Source organism: Xenopus laevis, chromosome 5S (genome assembly GCF_017654675.1).
Source record: "Xenopus laevis strain J_2021 chromosome 5S, Xenopus_laevis_v10.1, whole genome shotgun sequence".
NCBI lineage: Eukaryota > Metazoa > Chordata > Amphibia > Anura > Pipidae > Xenopus > Xenopus laevis.
In genome coordinates, this window is record NC_054380.1 from 29,988,751 (window position 1) to 30,009,666 (window position 20,916).

Sequence of the window (20,916 nt, forward strand, 5' to 3'; positions counted from 1 at the left end):
GTATTGATGTTCAGCCTATAGACATGTGAATGAACACAAAACAGCTGACGTAGGATCCAGGAGAGTAAAACATAACGGGTCATTATTACTCCAATTCTTAAATTTTCAACATATTTTTTGCCTTTATACATTTTAATTCCAAATTGTATTTGGATGATGTCAGTGGTCTAATGATGCTGTAAACTGTAATTCTGCAAAAGTTAGGTAGACTGCAGATCAGATATTGTTGCCAATACAATTTATCGTATCCATCACTCTGTGTAATACAAACGTGATTTCAGAACTGTGTTTGTACTGCAAAGTGCTGAATGATTTCCCAGTTTATGACCATTTTATCTAGAAAGCCATTATGTATTCACTGTACCAATAGATAATAAAGTAGCCTTATTCTCACTTTTACTGTTCATTATAACAATAGGCTAGAGGAAATGCACATACATACATTGTTTTTATTTTTCTGCTGCTCAACCGCTTCTTTTAATTCAGCAGCTTCCTTTTGTATGGATGCAATCTGTGAATCTTTTTCTTGAAGCCTGGCGTGTAAGAGAATATGTATTAGAAAATTCGCTTGAAATTCCTACAATAATGCATATAGTTATTGGTGAGGGTAACGGTTTGCCTCATTTTAGTTATCCCTACTAGTGATGGGCGAATTTGTCCCGTTTCACTTTGTCAAAAAATTCGCAAATTTCCAGCGAAATGGTGAAAAATTTTCGAAACTCGAATTTTGACGCCCGCATCAGTTTTGACGTGACGTAAAAGTCAATGGGCGTCCGAATAATGTTGACACACAGCGGTTTTGATGTAAACCACTTTTACAATGTGTGTCCAAAAATTTTTGAATTTTCGCAGCAGTTTTACGAATTTATTCACAGGCGGCGAAACGTGCAAACTCTGCCAAATTTATTCGCCCATCATTAATCCCTACCACCAACTTATACAAAGCATGAGGCCTCAGACTTTTCTTCAAGTGCTCCTATACGGAACCCAGTGATCAGCCATCAGTGTGGAGTGTCCTTACCTGGCCTGTAGTTGTGCAATTTCACCTTCTCTTGCTTCCTGTAATAAGAAGAAAAAAAAAATGTAATTTAGTTACGCTGTAACCCCTCCTATTTTGCATTGAGACTCTCTTTTGATAAATACCTGTATGTGTATTGAGTTGCAGAAAGCTATGCAGTGCCCATTCCTGCATTCCATAACACATGAGCAATACAGATCTGTGAGATTGTTCTATTTCTATTGAGTATTACTTCTTCAGTCTTGTGAATAGTAAATAGCACATGCAATGTAATACGGTTTCCATAAAGTCACAGAAAAACGAATTGGCTTAAACGTCTGTATTGTATTTATTCTAATACAGGGCCTTAAATATAAAACAGGAATACCGTTTCTCAATAGTTTTAAGAAACCAGGATCCCAGCAATCGAATACAGTATCATCGCCTTTTAATCACTATTTTTTACCCGTATTTCAAATTGAACTGATGTATCATCTGTAGAACATGAGTTCTTTGTGCCTTTAATAGCCCCTACCTCAACGACTTCAGTGAAGTTTGCGACCAAATTGCGTTTGAGAACGTTCGCAGTGTATGTAATGAAATTCCGCAATCGCGACACAAAATAGTTTACGAAACTCCAGAGCAGGTGTTAAAGGTTCGCAATGCGCAATTAAAATTTGCAATGCAATAAATGCCTAGCAAAGAATATTACATTTAGAAAGGGGAATTTTTATTCCCAAAGTTTTGCTCTTTTGCAAATTTTATTACATTTCCCCCTATTTCTCTAAAAATGCGAATGCTATGGATTTTATTAAAAGATCTGGATATAAAAACTACGAACGGAAAAAAAATGCTGAACAAACCTCTAAAAATAAGAGATTTCAGAGAATTAGTTGGGAAAAAGTTTTTGAAACAAAAAACGATTTGTGGGGGGAAAAATTAGTTTCAGTAAATTGGTCCTAAAGTATTCATTCTCCAGAGCACAAATCTGGCCATGTCAGCAGCAGGTCAATTTACCTCCCCAATTTATTTATTTTCCATTAAACAGGAAAAGGGCTAAGGCACATGTACTACTCTGTTCTCTATATGTGTGCAATCCCTTTTGGAATACATATGCAGTGTGTACACACAATCACTAACCTGCTGCTGCTGCTTTTCTTTATCAGCATCTTTGTTCTGCCCTGCCTCCAGCAGTGCCTCTATAGATTTTATCCTCTCTAAAAGCTGGGTATTTTCTCCTGTAGTCTCCTGAAGCTGTTTGTTCAGTTTATCCAGCTCTTCTGATTTCTGCTTACCTTCTGCTTCATAGCACTGCAATTTAATTTGAAGTTCTGTTGGGAAAGAACAGCCACATCTGATTTGTTAAAAAAGGGGAAATAAAGCCTGCAATTTTCAGACTTCAGAGAACATATCTGTGTTGACAGATACTTATGGGCAGAAGTAGTAGCAGTAGTAGAAGCAGTAGTAGTAGTCTTTATCTGTAGACATTGCTTCCCTTGACATGCCCCGCCTGCCCCCACATCAACACAAACGATCACTGTGGATATAGGACAGGGATCCCCAACCTTTTGAACGTGTGAGCAACATTCAGAAGTAAAAGCAGTTGGGGAGCAACACTAGCATGAAAAATGTTCTTGGGATACCAAATAAGTGATTGGCCATTTAGTAGTCCCTATGTGGATTGTAAACCTACATTGAGGCTCTGTTTGACAGTTCACCTGGTTTTTATCCAACCAAAACTTGCCTCCAAGCCTCGAATTCAAAAATAAGCTCCTGCTTTGAGGCCATTGGGAGCAACATCCAAGGGGTTGGAGAGCAACATGTTGCTCACAAGCAACTGGTTGGTGATCACTGATATAGGAGTTTGTCAAATTTGATGATGGGCAACCTGTTGATTTGGAACCAGCAGCATCACCTTAAAGCTTTTGGGAGTTTGCTGGAAGTTGTACTTCAACTTCTGGAGGCTGAGGCTTGCATATCTCTGATATAAAAGTGTAAACGCTCCTTGTGTAATACAAGATCTCATGTCTGACAGTTCTTTGTGCCTTTACAAAACATTCCATGCTAGCAAACACTGTGCACTCAAATATATCCTAACTGAGTGCTATTTATACTCATAAGAACCAAATTGTGGCAAAAAGGTGCAAAGAGCCTCACCTGCATGGTTCTTCTGTTCTGCATTGGCCTTTTCTGTGTCTGCCAGTAAACTCTGATAAGTGCTCTGAGACTTGCGCAGTTCCTCATTCACTTCATCTAATCTCTTTTGTAATGTGACTTCACCGTCTTGCTGTAATGTCTAAACAAAAGTAAACATCAAACCATGTCGGCTTCAGTTCAACACAAGCAGAAACACCTAGGGTAAGGCCACACTGGGCGTTTTGGGGAGATTGTATATTCAACAAGCCTTTAATACATGGACAGTTGTTTTTATACATTTTCAGATTCAGTCAACAAGCATTTTTGTGTTATTGTTCTTTAGGCTGATTGAAGCTCTTGCCTAGGGTGACAAACTACTTTGGCCCGGCCCTGATGTGATGTGTCTGTGGAACAGATGTGCATGGTACAGGAAGCCGCTCTTCCCCTTTAACAGAAAATAACCCATCCCAAAAAAAATGCATGGGTCAATACAAGGAAACTTGTGGAGATTGGTTTTTCAGAATAGAAATCTTTCGCTACATTAAGAATGAATTAATGTCCACAAAACACTACCACCATAGAAAAAGACCCTCTGCTGTTAAGAGTAACTCATTTTTTTCCCATCTGTTTTTATATTAAAATATACAAAAATATATTGTATATATACACGAAAATAAAAATAGTTGCTAAACGGAAGCACAGACAGGATACCCCTAAAGCTGTTCATGTACTAGAACACCCATTCATTTAGTGAGGTCGGTGCCGGCCGAGTCGACTGGGCGCCCTATAGGAAACCCAGCCCTCCATGAGTGTGCAGGAACAAGCAGCTGCGCAGACTAGCGCACGAGCCGGAGACGTGTACATGCGCGCACATGTATGGAAGAGCGCGAGCAGCTTGGAATTGCTGCTGCAGGTGGGGGCAGAAGGGTCCGAACTAGGGGGAATCTGGCAGAATGCCTGGCACCCCTCCAACTTTGCGCCTTAGGCACGTGCCTCTTCTGCCTACCACTAGTTCTGGCCCTTAGTGAAGTCACCAAAGAAGTGTTTTTTTTACCCTGTTTGGCCACCAACATGCTGGGTTAAATTGGGATAGTTCAATTGCTTGTCCTACAGGTCGATGATCGGATCAAAATGGAAGACCAGTCAGGAGAGTACCATGTCAATGTACCATTTCTTAGGGATTTATATCCTACCTGATAAAACTGGTCAGACTGGCCGTCAGAAGTGACCAAAACACAGGTCAATAAGCTGCCGACAGTCTGGAGGGGCTAAGTAAGCAGCTGAAAACTACCAGTGCATGGCCATTATTCACAAAGTACAATTTATTGATCATTTCTGAATAACTGCTATACTGTACTCTTCAACTAAAGAGTATTAGCCACCCATGCACTGATAAACCAAACAGGCAAACTGGTGCACTGTTGTCATTGTAACCTCGTTGGGGCAAGTAGCTAAACTTAACCATTTCTGTTTTTTTGTTTTCTGTCCTTTGTTAATAAGAATGATATTATAATAACATTTATCATATAAAAGTGTAAGAGTGATACATTATTAGACATATTGACATGCCATGCTGTTTTTACCTGCAGCTGAGTGATTTGTTTCTCGTAGGTGGCTATTTTACCATCAAGGGACTTTCTACGTTGTTCCTCTTGCTGCAAGGACTCAGATTTCTCAGTAAGCTCTTTAGAGATTTTGCTGCACTCTTGGCGTAGTTTAGCCAACTCTGCATTTTGTCTGAGGGTGATAAAAAGTGCCAGTCAGTGACAGCAACACACTGGATCAGAAGTTACACCCAATAAACAAAGAAGACTGCAATTGAAAGAGTAAAATAGGCAGTTGTTTTTTCAGCAACAAGGAAAGTAATGGGAATACTTGTAGTTTATTGGCACCTATTTGCTTGTAATAAGGCTATTCAATTATATTTTAGACCAGCCTTTAATATCAGCAAAGAGTGCCCTTCACATTAACATAATGGCATACAATGGAGGCTAGTAGGAAGAACTAATATATGCCATTTGGCTAGAACACATACTTGCTCTCTGTCTGGCTTGTGGCCTGGTTTAAGGCATCTCGAAGGATAGAATTCTCCTGCTGCAGGCGAGTAAGCTGTGCCTTGGGGCCATTCTCGATTTCATCTTGCAGGGACCTAACCTGTATCGATGAAGAGAGAAATTATCATCGTAAAATAGAAATTTTTACAAACAGATTGTCAGCCAACACAAAAAAAAACATAGGCCTCTGTTTCTGTAAGGGACTGGCTAAGGGGCCCAATAAATGAGTGCAATTTGCCATTTTTGTGGCCTAGTGGCTCAAAATTGTATTGGCCTTAAAGGACCAGTAACATTAAAAAAAATTTGTTTATATATAAAAAACCAAAAAAAAAAAAACCACCAAGACAATTTATACTTTAAAATCACAAAGTCTTTATTAAGAAACAACTCACCGAAACTCTGATTCATGAAATCGATTGAGCGATTCATTGTGCTGCGCTCGATTTCTCCTCCCTGCCTTCCTTATAGGAGATAGCCAGGGAGGAGAAATCAAGCGCCGCACAACGGATCGTCGCCGTCAGGGGCGCTCCACCAATGAGGCGAGTTGAGACACTCGCCTCAGGCGGCAGCGCCCCCCTGGTTACCAGGGGCGGCAAAAATGCCGCTCCTGGTAACTAAGAGCCGAATTTCCGGTTTTCAACCCGGAAATTCGGCTCTTCTAGTGCAGAGAGCGCAAACGCGCTCTCTGCACTAGCGTCGTGCAGCGCCCCGACCCCCTCCTGCGCAGAAAATGTGAGCGCCGTGAGGAGGGGTCGGGGCGGCAACGGAAGGCCGCCTCAGGCGGCATAAAGGCGCGGATCGGCGCTGGTCGCCGTGTCGCCTTTTCTGAAGAGTAGCGCACGCAGAGTTTGGGTTATTTCTTAATAAAGACTTTGAGATTTTAAAGTTTAATTTGTGTTGTTGGTTTTTTTTTTCGATGTATTCTTACGAATTTTTTCAAACATATTTTTTTGATGTTACTGGTCTTTTAAAGGGTTTTTTCAATTCAGGTTTTATCAGATTGCTCTCCAGAAATAAGAACTTGTTTCGGTTGTTTTCCAACTTTAAATATTTTACCATTTCTCCAAACTTTAAGTTTAAAATGTTATGTTTCTGTCCCTGGTGTTTCAATCGGGCAGCTCGGTGATCCAGGTGCAAATTCTCAAGTGTTACAATTTGCTACCTTAAAGGGGTTGTTCGCCTTCTTAACACTTTTTTCAATTCAATTGTTTTTAGATTGTTCCCCAGAAATAACGACTTTTTTCAATTACTTTCCATTATTTATTCTTTACTGTTTTTCCAAAATCTAAGTTTAAAGTTGAATGTTCGTGTCTCTGGTGTTTGAGTCTGACAGCTCAGTAATTCAGGTGCAGATTCTAAACTGTTACAATTTTGCAATATTTAGTTGATACATTTCTTAGCAGCAGCTCTGGAGTATTAGCAACTATTGTATCAATTCTAACAGCTGCCTGTAATGAAACCCAGAGATTCTGCTCAGCAGGGACAAAGATAAGAAATGTAACAACTAAATGTATCCATTTAGAACAGTTTACAGGGTCGGCGACCCCCCTCACAGAGCTGATTCAGAAGGTGAAAAAATACACTTGACGCTTCAATATTAGAAAAACGGTCACAAATAGAAAATAGACTGTACTTGGAAAAAGTCTTTATTTCTGACGAACCAACTGAACTGAATAGTCTTGGAAGTCTTGGAAGTCTTGGAAAGTGAACAACCCCTTTAAAATGTTGTGTGCTTAAAAAATGCCATAAAAAGTTCTGAATTGTACACGCCATTGTGTGGTTCAGTGGAATAGGGAACACATCTGCAGGCACTTCTTCCTACCTTGGTTTGCAGCTGCTGAGTCTCATTTACTTGGTCCTGATAGCTGGCCTGCATGCGGGCTTGCAATGCACGGATCTCCTGTTCCCGTGTCACAAGCTGCTCCTTAAACTTGGACTGCTCCTTAATAGCCTTGGACTTCTCGCTCTGCAATTCCTGCATAGAACACACCTCAGTGAAAGATCCAGTTCTGGAATACTGACTTAACCCTCAGCGAGGTATCGATTTGTACTGCTACTAATGAGCAGCACAAAAAATATCTGCAGATCCTTTTTTTAAAGAAAATATAATTCGAAGCAATTTTCCAATATTCATTATTTCCAATTCTTCAGTGATTTTAGAGATTTTGGGAGTGTAGTGGCTACTGAAAGAAATATAACGGCTGGTTCTGACTTTTGAAACAACGTATCTAAAGCCAGCTCTCTTTCAGCCAAGACTGCTAATTTCTACAATGCCTACAAATTCTATGCTTCTTCACGGGTCTGTTTTCTGGCTACTGCTACATTGTTTAAAGAGTGAGAACCAGCAGTTCAGCGAATAGCAAGGGAGAGGTAGTGTTCTCATATCCATATCGATTTAGTGAAATACTGAAATATGCTCAGAATTATCTTATTTTTTGGTTTACAGCTGGAAAGGACACGAAGTAGGAGCACAGCGGGGGTACAGCGGTTACCAATACTCTCTTGCAAGAAGTTTGTGTGTGTGTATAAACAACCAAACAATACAGACAGGTTAACTGGCTGCTGATGAATTTGATCCTAGTGTGTGTGAGTGTTAAACAAAATACTAACAGTGTGGGAAAAAGCAAAGTTTGCAGAGTACAGTAGGAATCAGCACGGCACAATGTCCATCCCATAAAAACAAAACACGTTATTGACTGCCATCAAGTCTGCTAAAAGTTCAAATGAGGAAAATCAAGGAACATCAAAGAGCTGGTAATGACAGGCATATGCAGCTTAAAGGGATAATGTCATGGGGAAAAAAAATTTCAAAATGAATCAGTTAATAGTGCTGCTCCAGCAGAATTCTGCACTGAAATCCATTTCTCAAAAGAGCAAACAGATTTTTTTATATTCAATTTTGAAATCTGACATGGGGCTAGACATTTTGTCAATTTTCCAGCTGCCCTTGGTCATGTGACTTGTGCCTGCACTTTAGGAGAGAAATGCTTTCTGGCAGGCTGCTGTTTTTCCTTCTCAATGTAACTGAATGTGTCTCAGTGGGACATGGGTTTTTACTATTAAGTGCTGTACTTAGATCTACCGGGAAGCTGTTATCTTGTGTTAGGGAGCTGTTATCTGGTTACCTTCCCATTGTTTTTTTGTTTGGCTATCGGGGGAAAGGGAGGGGGTGATATCACTCCAACTTGCAGTACAGCAGTAAAGAGTGATTGAGATTTATCAGAGCACAAATGACTTGGGGCAGCTGGGAAATTGACAAAATGTCTAGCCCCATGTCAAATTTCAAAATTGAATATAATAAAATCTGTTTGCTCTTTTGAGAAATGGATTTCAGTGCAAAATTCTGATGGAGCAGCACTATTAACTGATTCATTTTGGGGGGAAAAAAAAAAAAAATTCCCATGACAGTATCCCTTTAATGTGTTTTGTGGTTGCAAGCCTTCAGCCATAAGTTCCACTGTGCCAAGGAAAGATAAATGGTCTCTGTAAAGAGCTGAATAATATATAGTGAATAAAGTAACCCCTCTTGTAAAATATAAGGATATTATAAGTTACCGAGGAGTTTCATGACCATATAAAAACACGAGGCCGAAGGCCGAGTGTTTTTATACAGGTCATGGAACTCCGAGGTAACTTCTAATATCCTCAGTGGAACTTTATTTATTATAATACACAAATTTAGGAAGTCATGTGACAGAAATGACATCACTACTCACCGTTTATAACTGATGACATCACTACTCACCGTTTATAAGGATATAATTTACAGGATATTCATGGCTTTTGTGTATTATAGGTCAATATTATATGTAAATAATGGCTAATAAGAACTTACCTTGTTGACTTCCACAAGCTTTTCCTTATAAGAGTTGGTCTTTTCATGCTGGGCCAACAGTAACTTCTCCTTCTCCTCCACCACTCGTTTAAGAGCGGTCACTGGATCTCCTTTTGGAGTTGCCTAAGAATAATATCATTTTGTTAGGTCACGCTTACTTGTGCAACTTACGAAATTCAGCATGGACATTTTAACACTGACATTTCCTTGCAATGGAGTAACCAGAACTATTCTTTTGGGAAATAACCTTAAAAGCATGCATATAGAAATGTTTGTCTCTCTTTTGTCACTAGAGGATTCTAGCATGCCAGAATTTGATGTGTTTTAAATCTATAGGTCTTCATCCAAGACTCTAGTTTATACATTCTTTTGGGAAGCCTGAAAGAAAAGCACACTTCCTCTAGCCCAGATTTAGAAAATAAAATGATCTTCCATCTAAAGTATCTAAATACTCTATATGACGCACCTCCAAATTTAAGAGAACTAATATTTTAGTTATTCCAATTTAGTACTATAAGTAGCACTGTAGTCTGTTCACACCAATAACACAGAGTAACGTCCACAAAATCAGATTTGAAACAATAAATCACTGTGCTGCATTATGTACAAGCGGAGAAGAAAAAAAAGGCCAAATAAAGCTGGATAAGTAAGGTCTGAATCTCCCCTAAAGTTTGGTCTGGTAACTATGGAATGGTCATGTGAATAGACAGAATTTTTCTACATCATGACCAGTGAGAGTCACTACTGCTCTACATGCATTACTATGTGATGCGTGGGTAAGAAACATCATAGAACAGGATATCCAGAATGGGCCCCTGTAGTAGTTACTTCTAATAAGAAGAACTTGGGTTATTGTCACATTCTGCCTGCTTGTGTTTTCATGCCATGTGAACTTGGAGGGTTTGTGTAGGAAACTATCTCTGGATGTTTTTCTCCCTTATGGAGTTTTTCATCCTCATGGAAGAAGGCAGATGTAGGTAGATGGGGAACGTAAGCCCCGGCAGATGATTAAACCAAGGAAAGGGACCCCATAAAAAGAACAACCAATGTGAAGGTGAGATAGCAAAGATAAGGTGCTTAATTAAGGAGCACAAAATGGACAGAGCAAAGTAGCCCTAAGCTTCTCCGAGGGGGTGCAGTAAGGTAAGAAGTAGAGTTACTATCTTGGTGGGAGACCCAATAGTAAAGGTACCCCAGTGGCAACTGAGTGTCTTCCCATGATAATCCAGATGTGCCAGCACCTAAGAACATATATTTCTGGGAGTATTAAATACTCATTATATTGCTACTGATTGGGATATGGGTTCTGTATTTTAATACATTGAATCAGCAACCTGTACTTTCTATGGGAGATCAACCTGAATGTAACTCGTGGCCTGAGATGCCCTCTACAGGAGATGAAATTTTATACTGGAATATTATTTTATGACTGGTAATGATAATGGTCCTTTATGAGACTCTGCTTCCCATGGAAAGAAATGAACTGTTGGACAGAGAGATTAACCAATTAACCAGTAGACATAAGCCTAATGAGCAAGGAGAGGTCAAGTAGGCAATATATAAGTAGAAACAACATAAAACTGGCCTACAAACAAGTCATTTCGTATTTAATTGATTTTTTCCTACCACAAGAAAGCTTATAACATTCATGTTTGTAGTAAAGGGATATTTACATTTTAGCCCTACCCAAATTAGTGGGATACTTATTTCTATATAAGTTTACACTTTACAGGTCTGTTCTTCCGGTTAGAATTTCCGGCTTTTCCCCACAAAGCCAAGATCTTTCCACTTTTGTGAAAATGTTTCACAATTTGTTGGTAACATCTTGGCTAGGGATGGGCGAATTTGACACCAACAATTCACTGGCGGCGGAATGGGTGTCAAAATTTTTTTGTCGCTTGGTGAAATTTTTTTTATGCACAACGCCATACAGGTCTATGGGCGTAATTTCCACGGCGAAACAAGGCGAAAAAATTCGCCCACCTCTAATCTTGGCCCATTTAGCAGAGCTTTTTCCCACTTCCTCTATTGTTTGTTGCTTTTCATACACCAAGGGGTAGATTGATCAAGGGACGGAGTGAAAATTCAAAGCTCGAATTATGAAGTTCGAATTATGAAATTCGAATTTTCGAGGTTTTTAGTGGAATTCAACTAGGGAAGTTAAATTTCAATTCGAGTTTTCAAAATGTATCATGTACTGGCCCTTTAAGAATTAGAATTCGACTATTCACCACCTTAAACCTGACCAATTGTTGTTTTAGCCTATGGGGACGTCCTGTGATCAATTTGGAGTTGCCTTACGGAAAATCAGGAGTTTTTTTGGAGAAAAACTCAAATCTAATTTCTTTTGAGTTTGCTAGTCAATCCCATTCACCCGAGTTTGAAAATTTAAAATTTTTTGATAAATTTCGATTGGTCGTTTTTTATTCTAATTTCGAGTTCATGGGAGTTTTTTTTTTTTACAAACTCCCATGAACTCTAAATTCGACCCTTGATAAATCTGCCCCCAAAAGTGTTTGCTAATTTGAAAAAACAATAAAACCTTCTATTCTGTTCTAGTCCGTTCCAATTCCTGTTGACTGAGGTACAAACGTACACTGAGACAAAAATGTAGCACAATGCAATTCAATGAGATATTTGTGCAGTCCAATATTTTTTTTCCTCCTAAATCTTTGCACACAGTGTGTGACGCAGGCCAGCCCTTACTCCTTACTCCCTGCAATGGTAAGGACAGGACACAAGTGGGGGTAGGGTGTCACAGCTGACTGTAGGCAGTGTTCCAAAAAATTTATTTTTTCAGTGGAACAACTTTTCCCCATAGACTTCAATAGAGTTGCCATTTGATAAAACAGTGAGACAAGTATTTCTAATCGAATTGCATCTGTTTTTTAATTGGGAGGGGGGATCTGAAATTGAATTTGGAGAAAAGTTTTTCTCATCAGATTGAATCTGGCCCATAGCCTCCAGTGGAGTCAAAGTCCGTATTTATCCCAATATTATCTGCTACAAAATCCGATCAAATCCACTCGTTTTTTTTTTACACTTATTTATTATTACATTTTCTCCGAAATTTTTTCGGATTTTTCATCTGATTTTCATGATTTTTTCGGATTTCTCATCTGATTTTTTCGGATTTTCCACCCGAAAACTCAGATTTTTGCCCAAAAACTTCAGGGTATTGCACAAAACCCAGCGCACATCAAAAAACCATTCTACCATTGACTTATCTGCAACCTCGACAGGTGTGAGATGCCGGATTTTCAGATTCTGACTTTTTCCATCCTCAGGGTTTAATAGATTCCAAAAAAAAGTGTGATTTTTTTTAAAAGTCAGATTTTGTAAAAAAAAAAAAAAATAGAGTAACACTGGCAAATCAATGTGCCTATATATTTGAGAATATAATAATGAATGGGAAGATCTGATCGGATGTTGAAGATTCTGGAATAGGGCAAGAGGGTGTTGCATGCAAAAAAATTTAGGTAAAGCCAATAAAAACAGATTTGGAATCACAGTACCGTTTGCCAAGTATCCTGCATGATGCCATATTTTTCTGCCAGTATTTCAAACAGGTTCTGAGCTTCTCCTTTGCTAAAAGACGTTGCTCGGATGGTAGAACTCAGGGTCTTGTAAGGAATATAAAGGGCACCTTCACATTCCTCTGCACCTGTTATAAAATAAAGGCAATGTCATTCAGTGAAGATCCAATATGCACTATAAAACCCACCACAATGTAGTTTGGTTTAAAAATAAAATAATTTACATCATTTTCAAAAGCTTCGGTTTCCTGTTTGCAAGGAAAGCATTCCTTCCTGAATAAATGTTTCTATTTTTTTTTTCCAGGCAAAGAACAGCAGATGACTTTTGCTTTCTGGCAACATTCCCAATTATAATTACTGCTCCGTCAATCATCCCCCCATGAAGTCAAACACTTAGGAAGCAGCACTGCTGGACCAAAACAAGGGCTCATTTCAGCAGCGGCCTTCTTGCACCACAAATCCCTGTAGGTCAGGATATTAGTCCTTTAACCTGGCAGTCAGACAGAATCAGTTGTTGGGCACAGCCATAAGCAACATGTATCTGGCTGAATGTCAAACGCCATATTTATTTTTCCATCAGCGAGACATTTGCTCCATCTGATAAAGTCAATTCTTCAACTTCTCTCAAAGTCAAAACTTGAGTGACTTGCCCTTCTGACTGTTGTTATTGGCTGGTATGATTGAATCCCACATTACCATACCTCCCAACATTTTGGAAATAGAAAGAGGGACAAAAAGATTTGCCGCACACATTGTGGAAAATTTTTTGGACCACGCCTGTTTTGTGGCCACACACCCCCATTACCATGTTCATTTTACAAAATGTGGCAGGTTATGAACGTTTTTAACATATTTCTGTGGTTTTTTATGTGTTATTACAGTGTTGCTAATGAAGGTGAATTGCTCTTTAAGCTGCAAGTCACAGTTTCCCCAACAGACCTGCTTATCTTAAGTGGTTATAATTGTTTCTGTGCTTATCTTAAATTGTTACAGTTAAATGGGGTTGAAAAAAGTCCATCAAGTTCAACCCCTCCAAATGAAAACCCAACATCCATACACACATCCCTCACCCCTTACAAAACATATTCTGGGCTCTCTGCCAAAAGCCAATTAAGTTTTAGAAACTCTGTATATTTTTCAGGTTGTTCAGTGCAGGAGATCAAAGAGAAAGTCTGGACATTTCAGTAACAAACCAGGACTACGGGTTGAGTTGTCAAAATCTGGACTGTCCCACGAAAAACGGGACATTTGGGAGATATGCATGACAGTGAGCCCAGCTATTGGCAGCCATATGCTATGTAAGAGCATTGCATTGATGTGGCATTGATGCCTAAGAGCAACACACACAATAAATTTCTTTAAAGACAAATGGACAGATTAAAAAAAAATCTAAATAAGAATCCTTCTCGACTTGCCATGCAAGATTCATGAAGACTTTAACGTTAAACACTCAACGTTAAACATTCAATGTTAAAGCAGTTATGGATATTTCAAGTACGTGAAGCAATCTAGACATATACGTTCAAATATACACATACTGATGCTCCCATTGACTTAACAGGATCTGGCAGTTTTGAGCTCCCAGATCAACAGAACGCCGACATCTATAGTGCCACTTATTCCGTTGATGCACCGAATCTACTATTTTAGATTCGGCCGAACCCAGGAATCCTTTGCGAACAATTCAGCTGAACACTGAACTTATGCAAATTGGGAATGGGAGAACATTTTTTACATTGTTTTGTGACAAAAAGTCACACGATTTCCCTCCCCAATTCGGATTCAGTTCGGCCATCCGGAAGGATGCGGCCGAATCCGAATCCTGCTGAAAAAGGCCGAATCCCGAACCGAATCCTGGATTCGGTGCATCCCTTAGTCTGATGTTTATATTCTTTTTAATCGTTTCCAGGGGCGTAACTATAGAGGAAGCAGACCCTGCGGTTGCAGGGGGGCCCAGGAGTGTAGGGGGCCCAGTGAGACCCTAATTAATTAGCAATTTTAATATATCTTGGTAAAATAGGCCAACTTATAAATATTTTGGGGCCCTAAATTGAATTTGCTATGGGGCCCAGTAACAACTAGTTACGCCACTGATCGTTTCCCCTTTGAATTTGCCCCTCCTTTTTTCTAACCAGGCATTCAAAAGGCAAACCCGAAAATGGTTTTGTAAGCAACCGTTTTTTCCCCCAAACCATGAGCTCATTCTCAAGCGTTCATATTGCATGAAGCAAGCAGACGACTAAAATGAAAAATACGCTGACGAGTGTGTGGGGGGGGGGGACCTAAAAGGAACAGGAGCATGTGTTCCCAATTATAATAGTGCTTTCATCTCTTTAAAAGTGGAATATAGATCATCATATACTGACCATATGTTCTTATTACATTGTCATTTTTCTGTTCAAGTAGAAAACTATGTCCCCTTGTATTGCCCCTTGTATTGCAGAGCTTGTATTGCAGAGTTGGGGGGGTGGATTTTTTTTTTTGTCCAGGAAATCAAAATAAAAAGCACTCACAGAAGAAAGATATACAATGTGGTCTTCATCCACTATGGACACAGAAAGAATTGGGTTCCCAGAACTTGTCATTGTATCCATGATTTACAGCAGAGAGACGGCCATGCAGCAGGCTTGTTTGGGAAATAATATATCTCCAGCACAGGGACATCTTTCCCTGCTGCTTCCCCACAAACATCTTAATAGCTTCCACATCCCCACAGAGACGAACAAACACAAGCTCTAAAGCAGATCTCTGCAAGGTATTTAAAAGGATATGGGACCCTCGGCTATTTGTTACCATTTCAGAATCATGACACACAGTGAGCTCCAAAACTCAGAGGAAAAATGATTACAGGTACAAGTATTGGATACGTTATCAAGAAACCCGATATCCAGAAAGCTCCAAATTACAGAATGGCCGTCTCCCATAGATTCCATTATAATGAAATAATCCAAATGTTTAAAAATGATTTCCTTTTTCTCTGTAATAATAAAAGAGTATCTTGTACTTGATCCAAACTAAGATATAATTAGTCCTTAATGGAAGCAGAACCAGCCCATTGGGTTTATTTAATGTTTATTTGATTTTCTAGTAGACTTAAGGTATGAAGATCCAAATTACGGAAAGATCCATTATCCGGAAAACCCTGGGTCCAGAGCATTCTGGATAATAGGTCCCATACCTGTACTACATTGTTTTAGCTAAAAAAAAAACATTTATACTATGGCCTTTATTTTTATAATATAACATAAAAAAATAATCACTTTTTCACCTTTACTGCCTTCCCACTATAATTGGGAGAGTTTATTTAAATAGAGATCATGAGCTCTGTATAAACAAATATACATCTGTAATCTGTGTTTTGGGGTTGGAAATAAGAAGAAGCTTGTAATACAGTGTATTTAATAGGTAGACTAGTGATTTTTCTTTCTCCCACAACTGAGCTGAATATGAAAAATAAACATTCTTTAGGTGGCACTGTAGGCTGTACTGTTTGTAGGAGATGGTTAAATATCTAGTAAATTATATCCTTATAAAAGGTGAGTTCTGATGTAATCAGTTATAAACGGTGAGTTCTGATGTCATTTCTGTCACATGACTCATTGAAACTTGTGTATTATAATAAATAAAGTACCCCCAGTTGCAAAATATAAGGATATTATAAGTTACCGAGGAGTTCCCTTCGGCCTCGTGTTTTTATATGGTCATGAAACTCCTCTGTAACTTATAATATCCTTATAATACACAAAAGCCATGAATATCCTGTAAATTATATCCTTATAAACGGTGAGTTCTGATGTCATCAGTTATAAACGGTGAGTTCTGATTTCATTTCTGTCACATGACTCATTGAAACTTGTGTATTATAATAAATAAAGTACCCCCAGTTGTAAAATATAAGGATATTAGAAGTTACCTCGGAGTTCCATGACCTGTATAAAAACACTCGGCCTTTGGCCTCGTGTTTTTACATGGTCATGAAACTCCTCGGTAACTTATAATATCCTTATATTTTACAAAAGGGGGTACTTTATTCACTATATATTTTACAAGAGGAGGTACTTTATTCACTATACAGATATAAAGTATATGCATCTATTAGATATGTTTGCTACACATTTCTTACTGTGGCCATACAAGGAGAAAGACTACTGGAATATTTGCTAGGTTTCAAACAAACCCACTAGCGGTGATACTGGGAGGCACATTTATTAAAGGTCGAATTTCGAATGCATGAGAGTTTTTTTTAAAACTCTCTCAAATTCGAATATACTCGAAATTCAACTGGGGGAGGTTTATTATATAAAAAAAAATCGAATATCTAAAACTAATCTAAAAAAATTTTACTGTCTGGAAAACTCGAATTGAACTAAACTCGATTAGGGGTTTTTCTCCGAAAAAAACTTGAATATAAGGATGGCTACGAACATGTCCAAATTGGTCCCTTGATGTCTCACGTTGGCTTATACGTGAAATCAGAAGGTGGCAAATATTGAAATTCGTGTTCTTAAAGGGCCAGAGTATGATAAATCTCGAAATTTTAATTAAAACTCAGATAATTTACAATACGAATTTGAGAGTTGAGCATAAAAAAATTCAAAGATCCTGATTCAAATTTTCAATTGGACCCTTAATAAATCTGCTCCTATGTGTAGGTCCAGTTCCAGAAAAGATGAATATCTACATTATCTAAAATTGGCGCTGGATTTACATCTGGCACAGGCTGGGAGGTTAAAAAAATTTGCAATTCATTTTTCTATAAAGACTCCGTGAAGCTGCCACTCTAAAGCATAGGCTTAAAGGAAAACTATACCCCTCAAACAATGTAGATCTCTATAAAAAGATATTGCATAAAACAGCTCATATGCAAAACCCTGATTCGTGTAAATTAACCATTTTCATAATAATCTACTTTTCAATAGTATGTGCCATTGGGTAATCATAAATAGAAAATTGCCATTTAAAAAAAATTAGGGCCGCCTCCTGGGATCCTAGGATTGACAGTGCACACAAACAAACCAGACAAACTTTTCTTTTTAGGTCACATGAGCCAATTGACAGATAGAGTTCTGTCTTTTGTTTCAACACTTCTTCCTGTTAAGAGTTGTAGTATTTCTGGTCAGGTGATCTCTGAGGCAGCACAGATAGAGTCATGAAATGGTGGTTCAAGGCAAGAGATGTAAAAGGGCAATATTTACTTAAATATATATTCCAGTTTGGTAAGATTCTTTAATATGCCACTTAATATGATATAAACTAATCTGTTGCTTAAGTATTCATTTTGAGGGTATAGTTTTTCTTTAAGGGTGCCTTTATAGAAAAAAAAGATATGAAAAAAAAAAGAGTATTGCATGGACTGTTGCAAGGCAGCACTGCCCTTACCGCTTGTCATAGGGTAGTTGTGAGTTCAGTGCATCTGAATATATATATATATATATATATATATATATATATATATATATATATATATATATATATGTATGTTACCAGTTGTATAGGGAGTGGGACAGGGCACACTTACATGCCTCCCCCCACCTGCCTCTTATGAATACAATGCTGCCAAATGCAGGCAGAGATGTATTCATTTTCATTGGGAAGCAAAGACACGCTCCTGCAGACCAACGTGCAGGGAATGGTGCAAAGGGGCAATTAAAAAAAATGATTGTTTTCTGGTAGGAAGGTACCATAGGGACATTATCCCTAATATTTGCTAGTCTTAACAGTATAGGGGGTTATAAAGTCTCTTTAGGAGGGACAGCATTCCTATTTATATATTCAAAACATACAGGAAATTTGTCCTTTGATAAAATTGCTTCACTCGGGCAAGGTACTGATGTATGATCTCTGTATAACAACATGTATGTATAATATTACTACATAATTAATGGACAATTATAATAATATGAAGTAAACTACAATGTACAAAACCATTCTGAGATGGGTTGCTAGCCTTTTCGTGCATTGGCACCATTTTTTGCCAGTATGTGATGGAATGTGGCCATTCCCTAGAAAGCAGAGGATACAGTTTCACGGACAGCAAGAATGTTAATGCGTTCCAGACATTGTCTCAGCTGTAATCACAGCCTGCAGCCATTTATTCTTGGCTGAACGATATTTCATCAGTTCAGTGCAGCAGAAAGTCACGTCAGCGATACCGCATTAAGGGGACACAGAATCTAAATGAAATCTCAATTTAAAGGTGTGGGATTCATGTTCAGAATTATTAGTGACAAAAAAAGCAAAAATTGAGCAATATGTTTCCCCTTCCCTTCCCAATGGATCTCACCAAGGGAGAAAAGCAATGTGCTACAGGTTGCTCTAGCAGGAAAATATTATTCATGTTTTATTTAGTTATCAGTTTTGTCCTTCTTTCAACATATTGTACACATATACTTAAAACTCTTCCCCTGAATAAGCCTAACAGTACACAGATACGGCCACCTTCTGTCCCATATGTGTGCACTTATAAAAGGCAGAATCTGGCTGTTGCTGCACACGTGGGGCAGATTTTGGATCTTTTGTTTCAGTCTCATTGGATTCTACTCCTTGATGATGGGGTGGATGCTACTGGACAGCCTGAGGCAGGAGGCCTGAGTAAGGAGAAGCCAGGACCCTAGAGTAGGGTTAGTTAAGTGTGTGTGTGTGGAGGGGGGGCATGCCATGCAGAGTAATAACAGTAAGTCTGGCTGACTTCAAATTCAAAGATTATGAAAACAAAATGTGTCCCTGGAAGTTTTAACAGCTGCTCAAAGTCTGCCGATGCCTCACATCAGTGCATGTGAGAAAGCCGTCTACCCCAAATTCTCTTGTCACCCACTTGCTTGGCCAATGCGGAACAATACAATTATATACGAATATTTATATAGCACTGTACAGTAGAACAATATACTGACAGAACAAACAGGGGTCAATAAAATAATAAAAAACTAAATATAGTTACATTCAGGCTTAAAGGAGAAGGAAAGGTTAAAACTAAGTAAGCCTTATCAGAAAGGTCCATCTAAATATACCAGTAAACCCCCAAAGTAGTGCTGCTCTGAGTCCCCTGTCAAAAGAAACACAGCATTTCTTTCCTTCTATTGTGTACACATGGGCTTCTGTATCAGACTTCCTGCCTTCAGCTTAAACCTCATTGCCCTGGGCAAGAGCATGCTCAGTTTGCTCCTCTCCCCCCGCCCCCTCCCTTCTCTACTGTAATCTGAGCCCAGAGCAGGGAGAGACTCAGGCAGGAAGTGATGTCACACCATGTTAATACTGCAGCTCCTATCCTTAACAAACAGAGAGTTTCTAGAGCTTTTTACTCAGGTATGGTAAAACATTCTACAGAATAAATATAGCATTCTAGCTTGCACTATTGCAGCTAATCTATTGGCAATAAAATGCCTCCGTAGCTTTCCTTCTCCTTTAAGTGTTAAACAGACAAGAATAATGAGGCCATGTCCCTCTGCTACGGAAAGCTACATAACAGCTCCCCATCTCATGTGTACGGTTCAATGGGCAAAGGCTTAATGGCCATGAGCCACACACAGCTGAACGCATACAGAAAGTAGCTCAGTAGCTGCAGGTTCCTGTAAGTCGCCCCTTTAATTGACAGCGTGTACTCCCTGTGGAAAAAATTAGCTTTGCCCTCATGTATTAATGTTTTGCAAAAGAAACTGCAGATTAGCCTACACCAGGTATGATTGGCCAGCAGCTAGCCCCACATGGACTGCTCACCAATAGAATTAATCTGTGCACTGTCCGCTATGAAATGCAGGGTGACCCTAATAATTCATCATTTCAACAAGGAACAAAGTGAGCGAGGTTGCTCGAGAATGTGAACAATGTTGCGAATCTGCAGGTTATAATAGTTTCTTTTAATCCTGAGGAAACGTGTCTGTGTAACTTCAGCTGAACGGCACCTATGATTGTAAAGGTTGAAAGCATACCTCCCAACTGTCCCATTTTGAACGGGACAGTCCCTCTTTTGACAGCTCTACCCGCAGTCCTGCGTTTGTACTGGAAAGTCACGATTTCTCTGCACTGAACAGCCAAAAAAGATACTTAAAGGGACACTGTCATGGGAAAACATGTTTTTTTTCAAAATGCATCAGTTAATAGTGCAGCTCCAGCAGAATTCTGCACTGAAATCAATTTCTCAAAAGAGCAAACAGATTTTTTTATATTCAATTTTGAAATCTGACATGGGGCTAGACATATTGTCAGTTTCCCAGCTACCCCAGTCATTTGACTTGTGCCTGCACTTTAGGATGGAACTACTTTCTGGCAGGCTGTTATTTCTCCTACTTAATGTAACTGAATCAGTCTCAGTGGGGCTTTGATTTTACTATTGAGTGTTGTTCTTAGATCTACCAGGGAGCT

General features: G+C 38.9%; 1 protein-coding gene across 6 annotated transcripts in view; it reads right to left on the minus strand.

Moving 5' to 3' along the window:
- Positions 1–20,916, minus strand: part of rrbp1.S (ribosome binding protein 1 S homeolog) — a 51,891-nt gene that overhangs the window by 14,802 nt on the left and 16,173 nt on the right. For all 6 annotated transcript variants that reach the window (NM_001092468.1, XM_018264420.2, XM_018264422.2 and 3 more), the window contains 9 exon segments: positions 443–533; positions 1,022–1,059; positions 2,138–2,328; positions 3,155–3,293; positions 4,717–4,870; positions 5,169–5,287; positions 7,010–7,162; positions 9,023–9,145; positions 12,538–12,686. In NM_001092468.1, coding sequence (NP_001085937.1) covers positions 443–533; positions 1,022–1,059; positions 2,138–2,328; positions 3,155–3,293; positions 4,717–4,870; positions 5,169–5,287; positions 7,010–7,162; positions 9,023–9,145; positions 12,538–12,686 — 1,157 coding nt within the window.